This window comes from Heptranchias perlo, chromosome 17, assembly GCF_035084215.1.
Source record: "Heptranchias perlo isolate sHepPer1 chromosome 17, sHepPer1.hap1, whole genome shotgun sequence".
NCBI classification, from domain to species: domain Eukaryota; kingdom Metazoa; phylum Chordata; class Chondrichthyes; order Hexanchiformes; family Hexanchidae; genus Heptranchias; species Heptranchias perlo.
In genome coordinates this window covers 34144080-34169988 of record NC_090341.1, presented here as the reverse complement: position 1 = coordinate 34169988, position 25909 = coordinate 34144080, and the positions used below count along the sequence as shown (strand labels likewise).

At 40.0% G+C, this 25909-nt stretch overlaps 1 protein-coding gene and 1 long non-coding RNA gene across 3 annotated transcripts in view; one reads left to right on the top strand and one right to left on the bottom strand.

Annotated features, from left to right (window-relative positions):
* The window catches only part of LOC137334243 (uncharacterized), a 170549-nt gene that overhangs the window by 89787 nt on the left and 54853 nt on the right, over window positions 1-25909 (bottom strand). The gene's annotated exons all lie outside the window — the stretch shown is intronic.
* Window positions 1-25909, top strand: part of suclg2 (succinate-CoA ligase GDP-forming subunit beta) — a 344808-nt gene that overhangs the window by 307455 nt on the left and 11444 nt on the right. For both annotated transcript variants that reach the window (XM_067998875.1, XM_067998876.1), the window contains one exon: window positions 1650-1770. In XM_067998875.1, coding sequence (XP_067854976.1) covers window positions 1650-1770 — 121 coding nt within the window. The remainder of the gene's footprint in view (window positions 1-1649; window positions 1771-25909) is intronic.

Genomic DNA, 25909 nt, shown 5'->3' with positions numbered 1-25909 from the left:
TCGTGACTTACTTTATAATCAGTGTTCTGTATGTTTTACCTACTGTGGAATAAAACAGCTTGGAAACAGAGCCAAATGATGCAACTACCTAGTGTTAACTCTGTCTGCCTTCAGAGAGGTCAAAAAGGTACACATGCTTAAGACAAGGCGATCTGGTCCAGATCACCAAGGAGTTTCATTGTTATACTCCTGGGTACCATTACCACACTAGCAGACACACGGCAGTTGGAGTCAACTTCTGTAAAAAAAAAAGCAGGCAACCTGTTGCTTAAAGGAGTATCTTGACACCACTGAACCTAAGTAGATACCTGTGGCAAACCCGAATTTGTAGCAAGCACCAACAACTAGAAGAATAGAATGAGGGCTGAGTATAAGTTTGATTTCTATTTGACTTAATTCTCAATCTGAGCCGCAGCAAGAAAAGTAGTGCGGTCTTCCGTACAAGTGTAATGGAACGTCTAAGGGGAGAAACCTATGTGGCAGTCTCGAGCATCTTCTGGTTATTGGCTACTGGGATATTGGTAGTGTCATCAAGCAGACTAGTTGCTGTATTGGCTTATTCGTGCTGTCTAAAGAAGAGGAAACATACAAATATTTGTGAATCTTCATTGTTTTGCTTACCGTGAGCTGGGGGATACCCTGGTTTCAAACATGGAGGCACCAAGTAGGAACAGGAAGTCTCAGTCATACTTAGCAGTAATCTCAGGAAACCCACCACCGAAACAGCTGATTTGCTGGTCACAAATCAGTGTTTCTAGTAGCACTGCTCTGGCCGAAAAGTCGGAAACTACAGCGTGGAAAAATATGTTAGCTTTACTCTTAGTCAGGAGCAGTGTCAGCACTGGTAAGTGTAATGGTGTCCTTCTGTATTGGGCTTTGTAATCTGATTGGTTGCTACTGAGCACATGACCAGTGTAAGGCAAGACCTTCCAAAGATTTGTCATACAATTAGGCCATTTATGATTTTTTAATTTCAAATTGGTCTGGATGCCTATTATATGTAAGATGTATTCTAAACAGTTGCGATGCAGAATTGCAGGGAACAATAACAACTTGCATTTATATAGCACCTTTAACACAGAAAAACATTCTAAAGCGACTCACACAGGTATAATGAATAAAATGGACGCTGAGCCAAAGACACAGATAATAGTTGGGATGATCAAAAGCTTGTCACATGACACTTTCCAGTTTGGGACAGAGATGTTCCCCTACTTCCACTCTTCTGTTGCTTTGTAAATTAAAGTTTGCAACAAATACCTTACAGCTGTTTTACCCCTTTGTAAAGAATTTTGTAGGAGAATTTCATTTAAGTCTATTTGCATGTGCTATAATTCTCATTCTTGCAGTCTGCTTGAATTCTCATTCTTGCAGTCTGCTTGAATTCTCATTCTTGCAGTCTGCTTGAATTCTCATTCTTGCAGTCTGCTTGCCTTCCCATGGTATTGAGGTGGATCTTCTGGATTCCGGAATATCTCCACTCCTCTCTAGTACCTCATCCATTTCTCTCCCTTGTTGACTTCGGTAGTAATAATATTTTGAGGAACATGGTTTTCACAAGACTATTTCTGGTTCATTTTAAATTGTTATGCTATACCTGATAACCAGTGAGTATTCTTTTTCTTAAAGCTTCTTTGTTCTTTTACTAGGTTGAAGCAATCCTTGTCAACATTTTTGGTGGAATAGTAAACTGTGCAATCATAGCAAATGGCATAACAAAGGCGTGTCATGAACTTAAACTGAAAGTGCCACTGGTTGTGAGACTTGAAGGTAAGTACTGAATTAATGGACAGTGCTCTGAATTGCTAAAAGAAAAAGTAGTCATTATATGAATGTTTTCTTACCTCAACTATATTCTCAGATTTGTCCTTTTTATGCTACATGTTCTGAAATGTTAATAAGATGATTGAATGAAAATATGAAAAAATACCTGCTTGAGTTAGTACTTTTCTAGCAGTACATAAACTATGTTTTATAGATGTAATCAAAGTTATATGAATAGTAATGCATTGAAGAAAGAAGTTGAGATATGATATTTCTAATCAGTTTTTTGTGACCATTTACTTCTAAACTGTGTGCATATTTCCACGGTACAGACTGTAGAACTGATCTTATAAATGCAAGTAGGGAATGCAATTTCGTAAAGTTGGCCATTAAGTTTCCAAAGGCTTATTTTGGTGACAAGTACAACAAGTGCAGACTCATTGAACTGTTGACAACAAAAATGAATAGGTTCCTGATAAGACAGAAATAGATAATATGTAATCTTGACACCAAGACAGGAGGGAGATGAAAATTGTCTGAGTAGGTCTTAAAAATGGATCTAAATAATAGGGAAAGATAGATGGACTGAATGGCCATTCATTATTCTTATGGTCAAGTGAAGACATTTTCAGAATTCATTGTTTTTTGCAATTTCATTTCTTTTGGATTTTACTATTGCTTATTCACGTTTTCATTTAGTGCAATTAGCTAATGTGTGTTCAAGAGGGAAGGAACTTAATTTGAGAAGTATAGAGACAAATTTTTGAACAGTAAAAAATTCTTCTTTATCATCAATTTTCTTCCCTTCTCTTCTGAACACATTGACTGTTTGTTAGAATACAACTCCAATAGTGCCAGTTACTCTCCAATACATTGCCCAAGTAGTCATATTTGTCATAAGACCACAAAATAATTACAGATGAAGAAGACCATTCAGCCATCTTAGTTCATCAATCCAAAAAGACCCTAAAGTTTCCCCCAATGTAGCATCTAAAATGTTTCTTAAATTATTAGCCTCCGCTACTCTATCAGGGACTCCATTCCATGTACTGATCTCTCGTTGTGTGAAGAAAAACTAAATTTACTTTTTTTTATTATTTTGAAACTGTATCCCCTTGTCCTACTCTCGCAGTTTAATACAAATTAATTGTGATGATTTACCTTTTCCATACCATTTATTATCTTGTATACTTTTAAACGATCACCTCTCAGACATCTCCTTTCAAGACTTAAAAGCCTAAATTTTTCCAGTTTTTTCTTCTAACCCAGGCCTTTGAGACAATGGTCAGCCTCGTGACTCTTATCTGCACTGCCCCCAGTATTTGGTTACCTCGGTAATCAGGACTAGACACAGTACTCGATGCCTGGTCTGACCATAGTACTATACAGTTTGTTCATGACTTACTCTGACTTGTATTCTACTGTTTTGGCTGTGTTGTTCAACATTCTATTTGCTTTGTCGATTGCTGCTCTGTGTTGGCTGGACATGTTGCGTTGAGTCTACCAAGACTCCTAGATCTCTTTCAACATTGCTCTGAGCTACTTCAACAACATTCATAAAGTACACGTGTTAGTCATGTTTCCTTCCCATGTACAGTACTTTACACTTGTCCATATTAAATTTCATCTGTCATTGTTCTGCCCACTTATTTTGTCGAACTCATTTTATATTTACCGAGCTGCCTCCTTTGATTCCACTGCCTCTTCTACTTTTGCAAATTAGACCAATTTGCATTGAGTCTTTGAGTTCAAGTCATTGATGTAAATGAGAAACAGTGGTGGTCCCAATAGGAATCCGTGGGGCACCCAGTCAGTACTTTCTCCCCCACCTCAACATAACTCCTGTAATAATTACATGTTGTTTTCTACCCCTCAGCCAATTTTTATCCATTCCCAAGATTTACTTTGGATCTACACAGTGTTGTGAGCTTAACTAAATAGTTTTTCATGTAGAACTTTGTCAGATGTACGTTTCCTTCAGGGTTCACTGGGTAGCAATCAAGAAAGAAAGAACTTGCATTTATATGCAGTCATTGTTGTAATGTAGGAAACACGATTGCTAATTTGTGCACAGCAAGGTTCCACAAAAAGCAATGACATAATGACTAGGGTTTTTTTTATGTTAGTTGAGGGATAAATATTGGTCAGGGCACCGGAGAAAACTTCCCTGTTCCTCTTCAAAATCGTGCCATGGGATCTTTTATGCCCACCTGAGAGGGTAGACAGAGCCTCGGATTAATGTCTCATCCGAAAGCTGGCACCTGCAACAGTACAACACTCCCTCAGTACTGCACTGAACATTCAGCCTACATTATGTACTCAAGCCTTTGGAGTGGGACTTGAATCCACGACTATCTGACTCAAACCCCTGCCTGATTCTCCCTTTCCTAACCCAGGAGTACTGAAGTCAATTGCAGCGCTTCTACAACTGCCCAACTTGAGATCTGTAAACAATTTTACAACACCAAGTTATAGTCCAGCAATTTTATTTTAAATTCACAAGCTTTCGGAGGCTTCCCCCTTCGTCAGGTGAACGATGTGAAAATCGTTCACCTGACGAAGGGGGAAGCCTCCGAAAGCTTGTGAATTTAAAATAAAATTGCTGGACTATAACTTGGTGTTGTAAAATTGTTTACAATTGTCAACCCCAGTCCATCACCGGCATCTCCACATCACAACTTGAGATCAGCTGACTCAGTAAGGGCCAAGGGTTGATCTGGGAATCTTGTTCTATATGGCACAGCTATTCACTAGATAAACTCACTATATCCATTGGAGGTAGGCAAATATTTGTTTTTAATGAGAAAATTAAATATCTACCATTAATAAAAGAAATTACTTCAAAGAGAATGTATGGATAAACATTACATTTTACTCTCCTACCTGTTTTCTATCCCACACCAAGTCCTGCCCACACATGTCTCTTACCTGAGCTCCTGGTCCTCCAACACCTCCAGTTTAAAATCCTTGTGTTTAAATCCCTTTATGGCCTTGCCCCTCCTTATCTCTAACTTCACTGGATTGGATTGAAAAAAAACCCATTGTAAATGGTGACAATCACATTCACGAATATTGTTTTGCCTGAGAACTGCACTCAGCATCTGTTCTATCTTCTTCCAAAACAACGACCTGATCCAATGTTGAAGAGGGCCAGCTTTTTCCCCACATTTGTTTTACTGTCTGTGGTTCTGTTTTGGGGAGGGGGATGGCTGATGCTATTTTGCTGCTGTTGTGTCCAGTTCAGTAGTAGCATGGTGTTTATGGAGCAAGCACCTTCCTCAATCTGCTAATAGAGGCACAAGCATTACTAATGAGCTTCTTTCAAATTGGTTTCTAAGATAACCCAAGTTGGACCAGCCAGAATTGCAAACCCTTCGTAAGAGCTGTTGCTGATGCTTCCCCTTCCTCCTCACCCTCTCATACTCCATTCACTGCCTCTACAGCGCCTCTTCAGGAAGATACAGACTTCCCCATTCCAGCAGCATGCCCATGAGTAATTGCATCATTTTTTACGTCAATTTTTTTTCTACTTTTGTTTTAAACGTTGTTGTTTCTTTAACAAAAAAAACAGCTGTTACAAACAGAAAGATGAAAGGAGCTTAGGCACATTTTGGTTATCCATCTCCCTTCCCCCCCCCCCCCTCTTCCTCCCCACCACCTTGTATGCTTTTGTACGTGTTTTTTAAACCTACCCCTTTTTAATGGCATGCATGTGCCCGTACTTTACAGTCCCCTGAGAATTTTGAAATACTTCCTGTTTGTTTTAAGTAAAATGTACGGCTAGCTGCATGTCACTAAATAAATAAGTGCTTTAGAGATTTCAGATATATATATATCTACACACATGAGACGTACATACTCGTGCAACATTTCCAAGGCTGATGAAATGCAGATATCTAGGTGCACCAAAATTCATGTTGCTCAGACTGGTTACATAAAAGAGGCAGCATATCACTCTATTGTGAGATCTTATGAATTGAACTATGAAATTATATTTACTCTTAACAATGAAGTGATTAATTGCTTTATTTAGAAATGTTGTGTAGACAACCTCATATTTACATGGGAATCAGATATTGGCGTGCACAGCAAAGTGGCTCAGAGGAATAAAAATGGAGTGTTCTGGAGGTTGGGTCATGTGGATAGAAATGTACTTTTGTTCTGTTTATAAAGGTGTAAGCCAAATCGATAAAAACCCTTTCTTTTTCTACATGTTACTGATAAGTAACAGTAATATTGACTATCACATTATTCATTGTTTAATGCCTATTCCAGCCATTGATTAGTACATGAACCCCTCTACAAAATTGCAGCTTTAAAGAGCTGGGTATTTCATCAAGGTGGAAAGCTTCTCTAATCTCTTGAGAAGGCCATCATGATAACTAGGGTCAGGCTTTGGGATAATTCAACATAAAGATTGCTTTACCCATATCTATAGTTTGTAGAAACATGTAGCTGTAGGAATTGAAGCGTATTGGATACAGTGCAGCTGGCTCTGTGGATCTGAACTTTTAGATTGGTTTTGTAAATCTGATCTTCAATGTCTGCTGGACTGAAATGGTTTAAATTCCATTTTAGTACAAAAACTAAATTCACAAGTATTCTGCTGTTATCTGACCTCTGAAATATAATTCTTGATATGATGAGATGTCATTGCTGTAGTCCAGTGGCTTGTTATCTACCTTAGGAGGCTCCCAATCAGTTTCATTCCAAGTTCAGGTAATTCCATTCATTTGATGGAGGAAAATGTGGTAAATTCTTTCTCAATTTTTTTGGGTGGTAATTTCACCCTCTACATGTTTTGCATCTTTCAGTAGAATGGAATAAGTTCAGTTTGCAAGTTTATTTTGTTGATCTCTGATAGTTTGAATTTGATTGGATCTACTATTCACTACTAGAGTGCTTGTCTGACATAAATGAACCAGAAGTGTCTCCAACTTAACATGGACAAAACCACAGCTCCTATCAAAAACTTTGTACCTTTGCTGCTGATAGTATACTGCTCCCTGGCTGCTGACTCATTCTGGACCAGGTGGTGTGCAGTCTAGGTGTCCTGTTTGACCCTGAGTTAAGCTTCAAACCGAATATACTGCCAGCCACCAATACTGCTTCTTCCCACCACTGCCCTTACCTCACAAACACTGCTGTTGAAATCCTTATCCACGTTGCTTATTTTGTTTCCAGGCCTGGTTTGTCCAATGCCCTCCTTGTCAACCTCCTGAGCTCCACCCTACCTAACTTCCAACTTGTCCAAAATCTGCATTACTTACATATTGCTTACACTAGGGCCTGCTCGCCCACCACCTCTGTTTTTGCCATCCTCCAGAGGCTCCCTGTCCCTCAACTCATTGAAATCAAAATCCTTATTTACAAATGGCCTCATTTCACCCTACTTCCACAAACTTCAGCTATACCCTTCAGTCTCCTGATTTCTTGTGCATCACTTACCCCCCCCCCCCCCCCGACCCCGGCCCTCCAGTTTGGCTGAGTAATAACACTCTCACAGAGAACAGAGCGGTCGGATTAGTTTTGGATTGCTCTAGTTATTACCTTTCCTAAAGAATATATGAACAGCACAGGTCAGTGGGGTAGCTAGCACAGGTCACACTGGCACTTGTCCAAGGTGAGGAGACAAGACCCCCTTTTAAAGATTTAAAAAAATATATATATTTAAACAGAGGGGAGTAATCTTAACCTAACCCGCCCAGTGCAAAACTGACTGGATCGGATTGGCCGCCCGTTTTACATCCACCCATTTTACACCCACTTGGTTTAATTTTCCAGTGATGTCAATGTAAAGTAAAATGGAGTGGGGTGCAAAGTGGGCAGCTGATCGGATCCCATCAGTTCCCCGCCAGGTGAATTAGGTTAAAATTACCCTTAGAGAGCCCGCTGATCACTCCAACAATATGTATGTATCAACAGAGCATGTTGGTGTAGTTGCTGATATCACAGTTACTAATTTCAACCCAGCGATGCATATACCAGATGCCTTTATTTTACTCAAATTTCCCAGAGATGTGTTACACGAGCCACCGTCACCCCTTCTCAGAAAAGATTTGTGTTCAACAGAACTTCATTACTACAGCACAGGACTCTTTTAGATGATCCACAGGAACCCCTGACAAATGTTATTTTTCTATTTAAATGTAAAATTATCTCATGAGATAACCCCATGAGATGTTTTGGAGGTACAAGAGAGCAAGTTAGTGTTTCCTCCTGGGCCTGCCTCTGTTTGAACTGAGAACACTTTTAAACCTTAAGCATTTCTGGAAAACAGCTAATAAACACATGGCACGTGGCATTTTGTCAGCCAGGTATACAATGCAAATGCATTTGGCCAGTGCAGTGCCCCAACAAAACATTTAAAACTGCAACTTATTTTGAAAAGAAAGCTGGGACTGTACTTTTGGGCACATGTAACTAGCTCCTGACTGAAATCTTGCAGCTTATTAAAGAATTGGTTTTCAGCCATTATAATAACTCTGCCCAAGTTGAAGCATCGGGAACACTGTTTACTACTGCCAGTCTCAAATTGCAACAGCTGTATTGAAATCAACAGGAAATGACGAGAGAGTCCAGAAATCTGGTTTGAGAGCAGAGGATGGAACTAAAATACAAGAAAGGAAATTCAGAAGGAATCTGCTGAAAGCGAGATCACTGAAAACTCAATGGTAGTACAAGGGCCGAGGAGAATTTGAAATAAAATGGACGACATGACAAATTAGATGGTGCAAAGATGAGAAGCAGATGCAGATGAAGCTGGAAAAAGTACAAGTTATAACATGCAAGAAAAATAGGATTTATAGAGAGTATAGGAGGAACTACAAATGAAGTAACAGAAATGTTCTGGGAGTTGCTTTAAGATAGATCCACACAGACAGAGTTAAGGAAATGGTACAGTTCTTGGTGTGTATTATAGGCCACCAAATAGTGGAAATGAAATAGAGGGAGGATTTTTAAACAGTTCACAGAGATATATGAGAACAATAGGGCAATAATATTGTGTGATTTAACTATCCCAAGATAATCTGGGATAAAGCTACTGTATGTGGTCAAAGCGTGGAACACTTTTTCAAATGCATCCAGCACTGCTTCCTCAATCAGTATGTTTCTGGTCCAACAAAGATAGAGTATCAGCTTTAGGAATTGAAATGAGACAAATAATGGATGTGCAAGTAGGAGAACAATTGGGAAATGGTGACCACAACATAGTTAGAGTCAATGTGAAATAGAAAAGTATAATGAACAGTCAAAGATACAGGTGCTGGACTGGAAAAAGACAAAGCTCAAAGAGAATAGAAAGGGTCTGGCCCAAATTAACTGAGCAGAAAGTTAGCAAACAAAATGACGAATCAACAGTGGAAAATCGTCAAATGTGAGATAAATAGACATATTCCTGTAGGGCAAAAAGGTGGTGCATCGAATGAAAGAATTCCTTAGATAAATAGAGATATTATGCAAATAAAGAGAATGCTCCAGGAGGCTTGTTACAAAAATTCAAGCAAATGGTAGAAGAGGAAATTTTGCAGCATTGATTAAAAGTTGATTAACAGAAAGAAAAGAAAGGGTTAGGATTAATGGGTATTGCTCAGATTGAAGAAGAGTTGGAAATGGTGTATCCCAGGGTCAGTGCTGGGTCCATAGACTTGGGCCTAAGGAGCACAATATCAAAATTTGCTGATGACACAAAAGTAGGGGTTTTCGCAAACACTGAAGCAGACTGCAAAAGACTTCAGGTGGATCTAGATGGTTAGTGAAATGCAGACAAGTGGTAGATGCAATTTAATGTAAAGAAGCTGAAGTGATGCATTTTGGGAGGAAAAAGAAGAAATGGGAGCGTACATTCATTGGAAATTAGCTGAAGGGTGTGGATGAATGGAGAGACCTAAGGGTTCAAAAGAATAATTCTGTGAAAGTGTGAGAGCAGGTACGTCAAGCTATAAATTAGATCCAATAACACTTTCGATTTTGTAAACAGAGGCACAGAGTTCACGAATAAAGAGATAATGATAAATTTGTACAAAGTAATGATAAGGCCACATTTAGAGTACTGTATGCAGTTTTGAAGACCCCATTATAGAAAGGACATTAACGCCATAGCGAACACACAGTACAGATTCGCCAGGATGATATCAGGGAAGATAAACCATAGTAATGAGGAATACTTTGAGATACTAGGACTATTTCTACAGGAGCAGAGAAGGCTATTAGATTTATTAGAGATTTTTTAAATTATAAAGGAATTTGATAGTGTGAATAGAGAAAGACTTTTTCCTTTGTTTAGGGAAGATAGTGATGAGGGATTGTCAATTTAAAATTGTCATTAAGAAATTGAAGAGAGAGGTTAGGAGAAATCACTTTATGCAGAGTTATTAGAGCATGGAATGCTTTGCTACAGGAAGCAGTTGAGGCAGAGCCCGTGGCACCTTTTACGGGAAAAGTAGATAAATATTTGACGCAGAAGAAAATGAAGTGGTATGGGGATAGAGCAGGGCAGTAGGCTTAGTTTTGGGTTGTTCCAGCAAAGAGCCGGCACAGACAAGACGGGTGGAATGGCTTCCTTCAATGCTGTATGGCTTTATGGAGGGAAGTAGAAACTGCTGGAGCTGACAAACATGTGTAAAGAAAAGGGAAAATTAAAAACTGAGTAAAGACTAAAGAAAGAAGAGGGAATGAAGTACCAGTTTTTATCACGTTAACAATTTTTTGTAGGGAGAAAAAACTTGATCCAAAAAGCTTACTCATTTCATTATTTTTGTTTAATTTAATGGTGAAAAGCTTTGCGATAAGTAGTGACTGTCAAGGCATTAATGTAATTAAATGAGCTTGCCATACAATCCAGGAATTCTATTTGGGCAGAATGCCCATTTCTCTTGCCAGTGTTGAGACATTTTGCAGAATGCGTAACGATCCCAGGCACCTGGTTGTATTAATACCGCCAATTTTCCACCCCCTCCGAAGTTGAAATTTACTCCGTTATGTTGACCTATTTAATTTTTTTCCTGTTAAATTGTTCTATTCTTGTTAAGCATGGACATCAAGTAATAAAGTTTATAGTTGAGAAGTGACATTTATCTGAAAATGAAGTCAATCAGTAGCCTTCGAATCACAACCTTACATGAGTTGGGATTATGATGCTGTTAGGGGTGGGGGGGAGGGGGAAAGCTAACACCACCCCCATCCCCATGTTCACCTCCTATAGTTATGACAGTCTGTGGCCTGGTCATCACTCCCTGAGCACAGACCTCGCCAACGCAAAGAGCAAATATTTTAAGGAACTACATAACATCCATCAGCATACAATGTTTGAGTAACCTAATGTTGCAAGTTTATACGTACAGAATAAACTTGCCTGTAGCCTGTTACCATATATCGTTTCAGTACCTCAGGATTTAACCCTTCAATCTCTGGTATTATTATGGTGAATCAGCATATATCTTGAAAACAATTAAAATCCACAAAGTACAGTTAAACATACCTATAGCCAAAGCTGCTACTTATTTGCAGGCTTAAGGAGTATGCTCAACACTTACATTATGCCTGAGAAGATTGGGTGACTTGTAAAATTTGTGTGAACAGATTGAGGATGCATGTTTGCACTGGCTTTCATCAGATAGGTTGAATATTATTACCTACAGTTAGCATTATTATAGATCCCATTATGAGGCATTTGCTGGACATAGAAACATAGAAAATAGGAGCAGGAGCAGGCCATTCGGCTCTTCGAGCCTTCTCCGCCATTCAATATGATCATGGCCGATTCTCTATCTCAATATCATATTCCTGCTCTCTCCCCATACCCTCGATGCCGTTTGTGTCTAGAAATCTTTCTAGCTCCTTCTTAAATATATTCAGTGACTTGGCCTCCACAGCCTTCTGTGGTAGAGAATTCCACAGGCTCACCACCCTTTGAGTGAAGAAATTTCTCCTCATCTCAGTCCTAAATGTCCTACCCCGTATCCTGAGACTGTGACCCCTCGTTCTGGACCCCCCCACTAAGGGAAACATTCTCCCTGCATCCAGTCTGTCTAGCTCTGTCAGAATTTTAAATGTTTCAATGAGATCCCCTCTCATTCTTCTAAACTCGAGTGAATACAGGCCAAGTCGACCCAATCTCTCCTCATACAAAAGCCCTGCCATCCCAGGAATCAGTCTGGTGAACCTTCGCTGCACTCCCTCTATGGCAAGTATATCCTTTCTTAGGTAAGGAGACCAAAACTGCACACAATACTCCAGGTGTGGTCTCACCAAGGCCCTGTATAACTGCAGCGAGACATCCTTGCTCCTGTACTCAAATCCTCTTGCAATGAAAGCCAACATACCATTTGCCTTCAAAACTGCTTGCTGCACCTGCATGTTTGCTTTCAGTGACTGGTGTACAAGGACACCCAGGTCCCTTTGTACATCAACATTTCCCAATGTATCACCATTTAAATAATACTCTGCCTTTCTATTTTTCTTTCCGAAGTGGATAACTTCACATTTATCCACGTTGTAATGCATCTGCCATGTATTTGCCCACTCGCTCAATTTGTCTAAATTGCCTTGAAGCCTCTTTGCATCCTCCTCACATCCCACCTAGTTTTGTGTCATCAGCAAACTTGGAAATATTACATTTGGTTCCCTCATCCAAATCATTGATATATATTGTGAATAGCTGGGGCCCAAGCACTGATCCGTACAGTACCCCACTAGTCACCGCCTGCCACCCCAAAAAAGACCCATTTATTCCTACTCTCTGTTTCCTGTCTGTTAACCAATTTTCAATCTATGCCAGTATATTACCACCAATCCCATGTGCTTTAATTTTGCACACTAACCTCTTACGTGGGACTTTATCAAAGGCCTTCTGAAAATCCAAATAAACCACATCCACTGGTTCTCTCTTATCTATTCTACCAATTACATCCTCAAAAGACTCCAGTAGGCTTGTCAAACATGATTTCCCTTTCATAAATCCATGTTGACTTTGTCTAATCCCGTTGATATTTTCTAAGTGTCTTGTTATCACATCCTTTATAATAGACTCTAGCATTTTCCCTAGTACTGATGTTAGGCTAACTAGTCTGTAGTTCCCTGTTTTCTATCTCCCTTTTTTAAATAGTGGGGTTACATTTGCCACCCTCCAATCTGCAGGAACTGTTCCATAATCTATCGAATTTTGGAAGATGACAACTAATGCATCCACTACTTCCGTGGCTACCTCTTTTAGTACTTTGGGATGCAGATTATCAGGCCATGGGGATTTATTGGCTTTCAGTCCCATTAATTTCTTCAGCACTATTTTTTTACTAATACTAATTTCCTTGAATTCCTCCTTCTCACTAGTCCCTTGGTTCCCTTGCATTTCTGGGAAGTTATTTGTGCCCTCTTCCGTGAAGACAGAACCAAAGTATTTGTTTAATTGCTCTGCCATTTCCCTATTCCCCATTATAAATTCTCCCGTTTCTGACTGTAAGGGACCTACATTTGTCTTCACTAATCTTTTTCTTTTTACATACTTTCTCATTACTAATAGCATCATTATCAGAGGTATTCAAATAATTGACAGTGCTTACTGACTCAGGTTGTCAATGAGCAATGCATTATTTCAGATTTTTGCAGACAATAGTTAATTTCATCAAAGAGGCTCAGAAGTTCAGCCTTTTGGGTAATAAGCCCAAACCCAAATGGATGAGAGTAGGCTGGAAATCCCCAGGTGCACAGGAGAAAATGGCGATTGAAGAAGATGCGATTAAACAAGTGAAGCAGTTTGTGTACTCAGCCAGTGTGATGGCTGACGAAGATGGGAGTGAGGTTGACACACACATGCAGGACTGGTGGTAGCCAGAATACCCTTTCATCAATCACACTGACACTTGTGGTGGCTCTGTGACTTTTTAATCTATCAGAACACAGCACAACTGAGTGTGGTTAAAAATATGCTCTCCAATCTCATGTAGAAAATTGAGTTGTTTGTTACGAAATACGGTATTGTTTGTCCCATTTGCAATTTTTCACACTGCAGAATGCAATTCCTCCTCTCTCTGCCCCCATCCCATCCCATCCCATTTTTCTTTTTTTGATAATATGACCTAAAGGAGGAGTGAAAATAGATTTACTTTTTCAGCTTTTAATTCATCCGTTGCGAATTAGACAGCAATCTAATAACCCTTTTTAAACTGAACATCAATTTACATTTTTTTTCTATGTTCCTTACACTTGGGAGAAAAAGCAAATGTGTGGAGTGATCTTCAGCTTCTGAGATATTTGTGCTTACTGTGGGATAAGAGAGATGAGTTGTCTGTCTTTATTCTGAGGGACGTTGTGATTTTGTTTGGGGTACCACCTGGTGACCTGGCTGAGAGAGGGCCAGCAGAAATTGCAAATGTGACTAGCGATTTAAAGAGTCAGGTACCAATGGACCATTCACCACATCAGTGATTAACAGCCATGCAGTCAATCAATTGAAGATTTAACTCTCTCATAAAAAAGACGAGTCGGATTTGCATACAATGGGGCAGAAATTGCTCAGAGCGAACCTGACGCTGCTCGCCCCTCCTTAGATATAAACTAACCCACTAACTTACTTTACTTTGGGCACTTCCTCGAATAGGAAGCGGAGAAGAGCCCAGCATTAGTTCAAGCGAAGCTAGGACCTGTGGGAGAAACGAGAGGATCGATTTCTCCCCTCGATCAATCAGATCGCAGCATTTCTGACACGCTGCCAAACTCTCTGTGCAGGCTTCGAATGTGAAAACCAGGAAGTGAAAGGAACAACATTAAAATCATTGTAAATACAGTTATCGACAGTGAAAAAAAATAGAGGGTAAGAAATAATCGAATTAAATAAGAGACAGAAGGGATAAGTTTTTAAAAAGTTTAATTTTTAAAAAAATTCCAAAAACTATTAAAATAAGGCAGAATGAGACTCCACATTTTTTAAAGTAAATTTTTAGTTGTTTGGCAGTCATTTAGACTTGTTAAAACTTAGTTTAGACCTGATATTTTTAAGCGTACCTGTTTTGTGGCGATATTAGATACTTTCCAGCTGGGCAGATGAGCAAGTTGGCACTTTTTCAATGATTTCGCTGATTGTAGTGGGCGATATCCCTTTAATTCGAAGCTGTCATATCATCAGCAAACCATTAGGAGCAAGTTCCGAATTTCCCTGTTTCACTGCGCAGGTACGAACGCCAGACTTGCCCCTCGATTTCGTCACTAACAACGGTAAGCGCTTGTTGAGCTCACCGTTTATTTTGAAGCATTTTCTGCCCCAATACCTTTCCAATTCATTTAGTTTGAAATAAGTAAATTGTCAGTAATAGATTCTAAATATGAATTTGGTCCAAGTAAATTTTGGATGTAAAGTTCCATGAATCAGGCATCCCATGCACATTTAAAATAGTTTAGAATATTGTTATTCTCCCCATTCAAATAGTAAAATAAATAATTTAATTGGAGTTGTGGGGCTGATAAAAAAGAGGTTTTACAATATTAAGACACCAACATAAGGTCAACAGGAAATGCTGGAAGCACTCAGCAGGTCAGACAGCATTGGTTGAGAGAACAGACAAATTAAAGTTTCAGATAAGAATCTTTCATCAGAACTGGAACATAGGATCAACGGACGGGAAAGGAAGGTCTTGCTGATCAAACAACAATGTATTAAACAGCTTTAATTTACAAACTATCATTGTCAGTCACCATCATATAAACTTACAAGTTCTTACCTCCATTTATACTGTGTTACTGAATTATCAGCTGAGTTATAAACCCTCTACTATTTCTAATTCTTTCTTAAATAAAGATCGATGCAGACATACTCAGCTTTATAAGTTTTGCTTAGTCAAGTTAAACTAGAATATATAAAGTCATTATTATTGCAGTAATAAAGCAATTGGTGTCTTCCATTATTTTCATATGGGCCTTTAAATGTTGTGTAAATGAATTTGGATATTGTTAACTGGCTTGTGTCCTATTTGCCAAAGCTGATGCTTCAGATTGGCTAAAACTGAGGTAAATGTTTGTAAACTATGTTAGTATCACTTTAAACATTGCTCAAATGTTCAGGAAATGGTTGGTTTGTTGAATCTTTCTTACTGAAGCAGATATTTGTTGCGTAACCCCTCTCCCCTACCCCTCCACCCTCACCTCCAACAAATGCAAGGAGCTCATGGACTTGTCCATGAGACCCACCTTCTATTCCCTTGACCTTATTTCCACCAAACTATTGACCACCCAACTTCGCATCTTGACCCCATGCTACCTGACATTGTAGTTACTTCCCTCTCTTCAGGTACTGTCCCCTCTCTTTCAAAACTGCCATCATCAACCCCTTCCTAAAAAAAAAAAATCACCTTTGACCCCCTCTGTCGCAACAAATTGCCACCCCATCTCCAACCATACTTTCCTCTCCAAAATTCTTGAACCTGTGTCGTCTCCCAAATCCGTGTCCATCTTTCCTGCAACTCCATGTTTCAAATTGTACAGTCAGATTTTTGTCATTGCCACAGCAACAAAAGAACCCTAACCAAAGTCACAAAATACATCCTCTGTGATTGTGCCCACAGTGCACCTCCTTGACCTCTCTGCAGTGTTTGACGTGGTTGACCACACCATCCTCCTCCACTGCCTTTCCTCCATTGGTTCCACTCCTACCTATCTGGTTGTAGCCACAGCATCTCCAGCAATGGGTTCCCTTCCTGAACCTGCTCCATTACCTTTGGAGTTCCCAACAATCTATCAATGGCCCCCTCCTCTTCCTCAGCTACATGCTGTGCCTTGGTGACATTATTTGCAGATATGGGGTCAGCTTTCACATGTACACTGACATTGGGAAGACTGTAGTCATTGCCTTTGGCCCCCTCAAACTCTAGACCCTCCTCACTGATTCCATCCCCCTCCCTTGCCATTGTCTCATGCTGAACCAGACTGTTTGCAATCTCAGCATCCTGTTCTACCCTGAGCTGAGCTTTCAACCCCATTTCCTCTCCACTGCTTACTTCCATCTCCGTAGCGTTGCCCACCTCTGTTCCTGTCTCAGCCCATTTGCTACTAAAACCCTCATCCATGCCTTTATACCTCCAGACCAGACTCTCCCAATGCTCTCCTAGTCAGCCTCTCATCCTCTCCCCCCATAAACTTCAGTTCATCCAAAACTGTGTTGCCTATATCCTATCCCAAGCCAAGTCCTGCTCATCTACCAACCCTGTCCTTGCAGATCTACATTTACTCCCAATCCCCAAACACCAGGCCATTTACATCCCTTCATGGCCTTACCCCTCCCTATCTCTGTAACCGTCTTCAGCCTCACCCCCACCCCGCCCCCCGAACTCTCTCTTCCTCTGACTCTTCGCCCCACCATTGGCAGCCACGTCTTCAGCCACATTCTGGAATTTCCTGCCTAAGGCTCTCCACCTCTCTCTCCTTCTTTACAACCCTCCTTATAACCCACCTCTTTGACTAGGCTTTTGGACATCCCTCCTAATATCTCCTCCTTTGATTCGAGTTCCATTTTTGTCTGATTAAACATCTGTGAAGCATCGCTTTTTATATTAAAGGCACTATACAAACGCAAGTTTTTGTTAATACGGAAAATCCAAAACCATAAACTGAATAATTTATAATTGTATAAATACACAAATTATACAATATAATGTATGTATTTATATGTGCGTGCGTGTATATACACGAAACATCTGAAAAATGACGGACAGGAAAACAGCTACTGGTCCATCCAGCCTGTCCTCTATAGTTGTAATGCCTCATGCATCACGATGCATACATTCCCCACCCCATCCGGAGCCATGTAATCTCCTGGAAGAGGTAGTAAACCAGATCTTTGGATTGAAATTGTAAAATACAAAAATGGAAAATCTAATTTCTATCTTATTGATACCCTGTACTTTTGGAAATTCCATCTCACCCATTTTGGTTCTATGTTCCAAGTGTTTTCATCTCTCACAACAGCAGTCAGTCCGAATAACTCAATACTGCCATTTGAGGAAGACGAACCTATCCTCCCATGTAAGCAAGGAGAATCAAAGGGTGCGTCTTCCTGAATTGGCCTCTCACACCACCTAGTGTGTGAGTTTGCGATGCAGTTTGCTAGCTTGAACAGCACTGATAAAAGCCTCGAATAAAGCAACCAACTCTCTTGACTGTAGCTGTGTGTTTGATGCAGGGGTAAGTATGAGGGTATTTCTCTGCAAACATTGCTCAGTTTTTAATTTTTAAAAGGAATTTGAAAATTGCATGTAACTGTGCCAGACCAGTCAGATGCATTATGTAAATGTTGCCATTGTGACAAATGCAATTCAATGATTTGAACATTCACAAATGTCTAGAATAGCCAAAATGAAAATGATGAAACCAAAAGACCTGGGCTGAACTCAACGCTTGCCCCATTACAACTTAAAATCATTCTTCAGAGAGAGAATTGTTTCAAACAAAACTCAATTCAGTGTTAAAACTTGCAATTAATAATGTTTGAAATTTGAATGAACAAAATGATTTCTAGTTGAAACACAATGTGGAAAATCAAAGTCAGTGACGTCCTCAACTTGATTTTTTTTCTGAGTTTGAGAGTTATGACAGGTTGCTGTGAAAAGCAATGGGAAAGATTTGATTGGAAAGTAATGTGCATTTTTGCTGTTCAGCTCAGAAAGTCAGACCCACTGAATGCAATATGCTGACACAATCGTGATGTGATAAACAATATGCTTTACCTCCATTAACTTAGCAGTGCTGACCTGCAAAAGACAACGCTAGATAATGGCATAACATGCAAATTCACGCTTTTGAGAGGTGACGCTTTGAAATAAAGCTGGGGTGCTCTCTATTTGCATTTCAGACTGAGCATGAAACTCAGTTCACAGTTCTTTGCCGCCACCAAGTGCCAGAAGGTTAATGATAAAATCTTAAAAGTACTTCTTACTCCATAATCAACCTGGCTTCAAGATCTTTCTGTAGTATGGTTGATTAAAATTGATTTTTTTAAGAAAGACACATGATTTTATTTTTCACATTTAGTAAAGAGGACCTGGTTAAATGTTTAAAGAGGCTGTGCAAAACACTCTGAGCACGTATATAAATATTGCTCAACACTAAATAACATCAGTCCAACCTGTAAGTGTTGCTTAGTTAGTATTTCTATGTTACATAAGTTCAGCAGGGAAAGATAGCAGTGATTAAAAACTGATCGTGTAAAAAAAAAAGTTACATTTTTGTTGAGTTGTGTGCCTTTTGTTCTGTTTTGACATGTTGCAAAACTGTAGTCTGAAACAAATTTTCTTGTAAAATGACAGTCTTGGGTATTTTGATTTATGTGGATTCAAAAAAACTAACCCTGGTTCGTCAGAACACCTCATGCATTCATTTATTGAGTGTACTTCATTCAGGCGTGGACTTATGCCAAGCTGAGGTAGCAGCAGATTAATGTAGCCTTTCATACTGCACTAAATAACTGGTGATGTGCAGTCAACAGCTGTCAACAAAATTAATATTCATGAATATCCAGCTCTGCCTTAGATACTGTAATCAAATGATAATAAGATGTTGAAGCAATACTCTTGTGGTTTTTAAAGTGTCTTCTGTGTGCTCGGAATGCTTTGACACTGTTTTACTTCGTGTTTGCCCTACAGTTACAGCAGACATTCCTCATTAGCAGAGTATAAGTTTCATATTGTCAAAATAGCCCGGGTGGTTCCTTTAACAGTGATTTTAAAGCGAAACTAAATGAATTTCTGCCGGAAAATGTGCTTGTACAGATGTCTGATGAGGAAAGAATTAGCTCAGTTGTCATGCACCTACAGTCTAAAAGCCTGACAACACTCACTGTTCAGGCTTGCATATGAATAATGAGCATGTGACCATACCTTAGCACAAGTCTGTGGTTTGAGGAGAGAAGAAAATTGGAAGGGTGGAGGAGAAGGGCAATTAACTGATAGGCTCTTGATTAATGTGATGAGGAATTTATTCCAGCAATTAAAGCTAAAAATCTATTGACAGTGAGAACAATCTTTTTTTCAAACTTTGTGTTATTGTCATCTATTATATGATCATCTAATTTCTGAATCAATCGAAGTGCACCAAGACTGCCAGTTGGTTGACTTTGAATTAATAAAGTTTGCTATGCATGTCATGTACATTACAACAGTTAGCTCTTCTCTTTAAACTGGGTTTAATTTACCTTTTAATACTAAAGAGATTGTGATACCTCAAACCCAAATTTATGCACATCTGGTAATGAGAAAAATTCTGCTGCTGTTGCCTAAACATATTTACAGGTTAACACCTTACTTTGCAGCAGTAGTATGTTACTGATGAAATTAACAGTCTAAAAATACTTGCAACAATTTGCAAAGAAAAACACAAATCCACAGCATTTTTACTTCGAATGTAAATGTGCTATTGGATGATAACTGTAAGCCACCACATTTATGCTGCAAGAGAGTTTATTTCAATTATGTCTTACCCTCTCTTTTTTGCTGTCTACACCTGTTCTACAATGATTTGAATGTTGTACCTTTCACTTCCTGGATTTCACGTTCGAACAGTTTCGCAGCTTGTCAAAAATGCTGCGATCTGATTGTTTGAGGAAAGAGTGTGATCCTCTCGCTTCTCCCACAGTTCCTAGCTTCGCTTGAACTGATGCTGGGCTCTTCTCTGCTTCCTATTCAAGGAAGTGCCCAAAGTAAAGACTACGGTAAATTAGTGGGTTCGTACAAATCTGCGGAGCGTTGAGCACTGTCGGGACGCCACTCCGAGCAATTTTTGCCTCATTATATAAATCCAAGTTCTTTTTTTCTTTCTTAAATTACAGCAAATTGATAGAGATATTGTAACAGGTGCACAGCTTCACAGTCTTTCCTGTCTAATTATAAATAGCCTTGACTTGAAAGTAACAGTTTCTGACTTTCTTGTAGTATAATCTTGTAACACTTGTTCTTTTACTTTCAGTAATGTCAGCAGTCAAATGACTTGGGAGCATAAGCTGTTACCACACTGAGCCAGTGGTCCTAGTGACATTCATTTGGTTATGCTAATAGTAAATAAATACAACCAATTTAATTTTCTAATTTCTCTCTTTGTGCCTTCTCCAATTTCATCTTGTGCATGAGACCCACCTCCTGCTCCCTTAACCCCATTCCCACTAAACTGATGACCACTAAACTTTTCTTTCTGGCCCTCAAGATAGCTGACGTTGTAAATGGTTCGCTCTCTTCAGGTACTGCCCCCCTCCCTTTCAAAACCATCATCATTAACTCCCTCCTCAAAAAAACCCACCTTCCGTCCTTGCAAACCACCATACCATCTCCAACCTATGGTAGGAAGAATAGAAAAGCAGAATATTTTTTAAAAGGTGAGAGACTAAGAAATGTTGGTATTCAGAGGGATTTGGGTGTCCTTGTACATTAATGACAGAACATTAACATGCAGGTACAGCAAGCAATTAGGAAGGCAAATGGTGTGTTATACTCCAACCCCCTTGCAATAAAGGCTAAGAGTAAGGAGGTCTTGCTGCCATTATATAGGGGTCTGGTGAGACCATACCTATACATGTTTGGTCTCCTTAACTAAGGAAGGATATACTTGCCCTAGAGGGAGTGCAATGAAGGTTAACTAGATTGATTCCTGGGATGAGAGGGTTGTCCTATGAGAAGAGATTGAGTAAAATGGGCCTATATCCTCTGGAGTTTAGAAGAATGAGAGGTGATCTCATTGAAACATATAAAATTCTTAGAGGGTTTGACAGGGTAGATGCTGAGAGGCTGTTTTCCCTGGCTGGAGAGTCTAGAACTAAGGGTCATAGTCTCAAGATAAGAGGTCAACCATTTAGGACCAAGATGAGGAAAAATTTCTTCACTGAGGATTGTGAATCTTTGCCCAAAGAGCTGTGGATGCTCAGTCGTTGAGTATATTCAAGATTGGGATTGATAGATTTTTGGAAACTAAGGGAAACAAGGGATATGGGGATAGGTCAGAAAAGTAGAGTTGAGGTAGATGATCAGCCATGATCTTATTGAATGGTAGAGCAGGCTCGAGGGGCCATATGGCCTACTCCTGATCCTATTTCTTATCTTCTTGTGTTCTCAAACTCCCTTTCCTATTCAAAGGTCTTGAATATGTTGTTGTCTCCCAAATCCATGCCCATCTTTCCTGCAGCTCCATGTTTGAATCTCTCCAATTAGGTTTCTGCCCCTGCCCTAACTAAAGTCACAAATGGCATCCTCTGTGATTGTGACCATGGTGCATTACCACTCTTACACCTCCCTGCAACCTTTAACACGGTTGACCACACCAACCTACTACAGAGGCTCTCTTCCACTGTCTCCTCGGTGGGATTAGCATCCTTTGTTCCCATTCTTACCTATTTGATGATAGCTAGAGCATCTCGAGCCATGGCTTCGCTTTCTACCCGTGCATCTTTACCTCCAGAGTTCTCCAAGGATCTATCTTTGGCCCCTCCTCTTCCTCCTCTACATGCTGTCCCTTGGTGACATCATCTGCAGACACGGGGTTAGCTTCCACATCTACACTAACGATACACAGTTCGACCTCTCCATCACCTCTCTCAACCCCTCTACTCCATCTGTGCTGTGAGATTGCTTGTCCAACATCCAGTCATGTTGAACCACAATTTCATGGGAAGATCAAAGCCATCGTCATTGGCCCCCACCACAAACTCCATACCTTTGCCAGTGATTCTGTCACCTCCCCAGCCATTGTCTCAGGCTGAACCAGAACTGTTCACATCCTCGGCATTCTGTTTGACCCCGAGCCAATCTTTCGACCCTATATCCTCTCCATCAGAAAAACTGCCTACATCCACCTTCATAATGTCATCTGTCTTTGCCTCTGTCCATCTCAGGCTCAGCCCATCTCTGCTACTGAAAGCTTCATCACTTCCAGAGTTGAATATTCCAATGCTCTCCTGACCAGCCTCCCATGATTCAACTGCTTTCTCTGCAAGGAAGGGAACAGCTATTACCTTTGCATTTTATTTTTAAGTGCATGTTCTTGGCAATGCTGGCCATTAATTTACCACCTTTTTGATTTGAGTGCTGTGTGCCCCTCAGTCACTTGGAGAAGGTGGTACCATTTTAACAGAAGCTTCACCTGTGCTAAGATCAGACAACCACATGTCACTACTGTACTACCGAAGACTGGGGCGATGCATCATTACTATGAGACCACAAGCTCCCTCTCTACTATATAATTGAGGATCTGATTGATGAGAACCCACTATGAGGCTCCTTCATCCATAATCCTTACTTCGCTTCCCATCAGAGGTGGATATATCACCATTATTAGGCTGAGCACTTACCCTGCAGGTGTGTGGTATCATTCAAGAGACAGACCAGCCATAGCCTAAAGTATCTGGCATTGGGTCAAATTTAGTAATTTGAAGGATTTGGTTTTATCTTCATCACTAGTTGTCACCTATGAACATATAATAATGCTGTCCCATCCTATGAGTTTGAGTACTGTTCTCATACTGATGATGGATGGCAAACTACAGTTTTAAATCTACTTTGTGTTTTCCCCCTTCCATTGAAATTCTTTGACTCCTTGTAATGCACCACAGGATACCTATTCTATTTTTATTTAGCATTATTACTGAGTGAAGGACTAGAACTCATGGGATACTGAGTATATTAATTATACCCTGATGACAACAATGCAGTGCACTTGAGAAAAAAAGTCCATTTCCCAGTGGAATTGCTGTAGAATGTTATGGGAAATTAGAAATAAAACAGTCTTTGAAAAAAATATGATAAATTATGTTACAATTTAATTACATGTAATCAAATTAATAATGGACTATTTGAACTCCCTTAACAAAGCATTTTTCATGATTTTATCAGTTCTAATTGCGTTATATCCTGCAAGCTATGTCCACATTATTGTATTGAGACTTATTTTTGGCTAAAACTCACTCACAATTTGTTTCTTCTGCCTGTGGAAGTGTTTCTCTTCCAGAAAACTTCATTCGCTGGAACTTATTCCCTCAAACTTGGAACTTGAAGCATAGGGCCAGTCATCACTTGTTGCATTGGAATGAAAGAACATGAATTTATCTCACTCCTTTTGGGTCCGTAGAATATCCTAAAGTACTTCACTTTTGAAGTGTAGTCATTGTTGTAATGTAGGGAAACGTGGCAGCCAATTTCTGCACAGCATGGTCTCACAAACAGCAGTGAGATAGAAACATAGAAAATAGGAGCGAGGGTAGACCATTCAGGGCTGCTCCGCCATTCAAAATGATCATGGCTGATCGTCAAGCTCAGTACCCTGTTCCCGCTTTTTCCCCATATCCCTTGATCCCTTTAGCATTAAGAAATATATCTATCTCTTTCTTGAAAAGGCCTCCACTGCCTTCTGTGGTAGAGAATTCTACAGGTTCACCACCCTCTGAGTGAAGAAATTTCTCCTCATCTCGGTTCTAAATGGCATACCCCGTATCCTGAGACTGTGACCCCTGGTTCTGGACTCCCCAGCCATCAGGAACATCCTCCCTGCATCTAGTCTATCTAGTCCTGTTAGAATTTTATATGTTTCGATGAGATCACCTCTCATTCTTCTAAACTCTAGTGAATATAGGCCTAGTCGACCCAATCTCTCCTCATACATCAGTCCTGCCATCCCAGGAATCAGTCTGGTAAACCTCCGTTGCACGCCCTCCACGGCAAGGACATCCTTCTTCAGATAAGGAGACCAAAACTGCACACAATACTCCAGATGTGGTCTCACCAAGGCTCTGTATAACTGCAGTAAGACATCCCTGTTCCTGTACTCAAATCCTCTTGCAATGAAGGCCAACATACCATTCGCCTTCCTAACTGCTTGCTGCACCTGAATGCTCGCTTTCAGTGACTGGTATACAAGGACACCCAGGTCTCATTGCACCTCCCCTTTTCCCAATCCATCACCATTCAGATAATAATCTGCCTTTTTGTTTTTATAACCAAAGTGGATAACCTCACATTTATCCACATTGTACTGCATCTGCCATGTTCTTGCCCACTCACCCAACTTGTCTAAATCACATTGGAGCCTCTTTGAATCCTCCTCACAGCTCACATTCCACGCCAGCTTTGTGTCATCTGCAAACTTGGAAATGTTACATTTAGTTCCCTCATCCAAATCATTGATATATGTTGTGAATAGCTGGGGCCCAAGCACTGATCCCTGCGGTACCCCACTAGTCACTGCCTGCCACCCGGAAAAAGACCCATTTATTCCTACTCTCTGCTTCCTGTCTGTCAACCAATTCTCAATCCATGCCAGTATATTCCCCCCAATCCCATGTGCTTTAATTTTGCACACTAACCTCTTGTGTGGGACCTTATCAAAAGCCTTCTGAAAATCCAAATGCACCACCTCCACTGGTTCTCCCCTATCTATTCTACTAGTTACATCCTCAAAAAACTCCAGTAGATTTGTTAAGCATGATTTCCCTTTCACAAACCCATGCTGACTTTGTCCAATCAGGTTAATGCCCTCCAAGTGTTCTGTTATCGCATCTTTTATAATGGACTCTAGCATTTTCCCTACTACTGATGTTAGGCTAACTGGTCTGTAATTCCCTGTTTTTTCTCTCCCTCCTTTTTTAAATAGTGGGGTTACATTTGCCACCCTCCAATCTGTAGGAACTGTTCCAGAGTCTATAGAATTTTAGTAAACTGGGATGTAGATTATGAGGCCCTGGGGATTTGTCAGCCTTTAGCCCCATTAATTTCCCTAGCACTTTTTTTTACTAATACTGGTTTCCTTCAGTTCCTCCCTCTCACTGGACCCTTGGTTCCCTAACATTACTGGCAGGTTATTTGTGTCCTCCTTTGTGAAGACAGAACCAAAGTATGTGTTTAATTGTTCTGCCATTTCTTTGTTCCCCATTATAATTTCCTCCATTTCTGAATGTAAGGGACCTACATTTGTCTTCACTAATCTTTTTCTCTTGACATATTTATAGAAGCTTTTACAGTCAGTTTTTATGTTCCCTGCTAGTTTATTCTCATACTCTATTTTTCCCCTCTTAATCAATCTCTTTGTCCTCCTTTACTGAATTCTGAACTTCTACCAATCCTCAGGCTTGCCGCTTTTTCTGGCAATTTTATATATCTCCTCTTTGGATCTAATACTATCCCTAATTTCT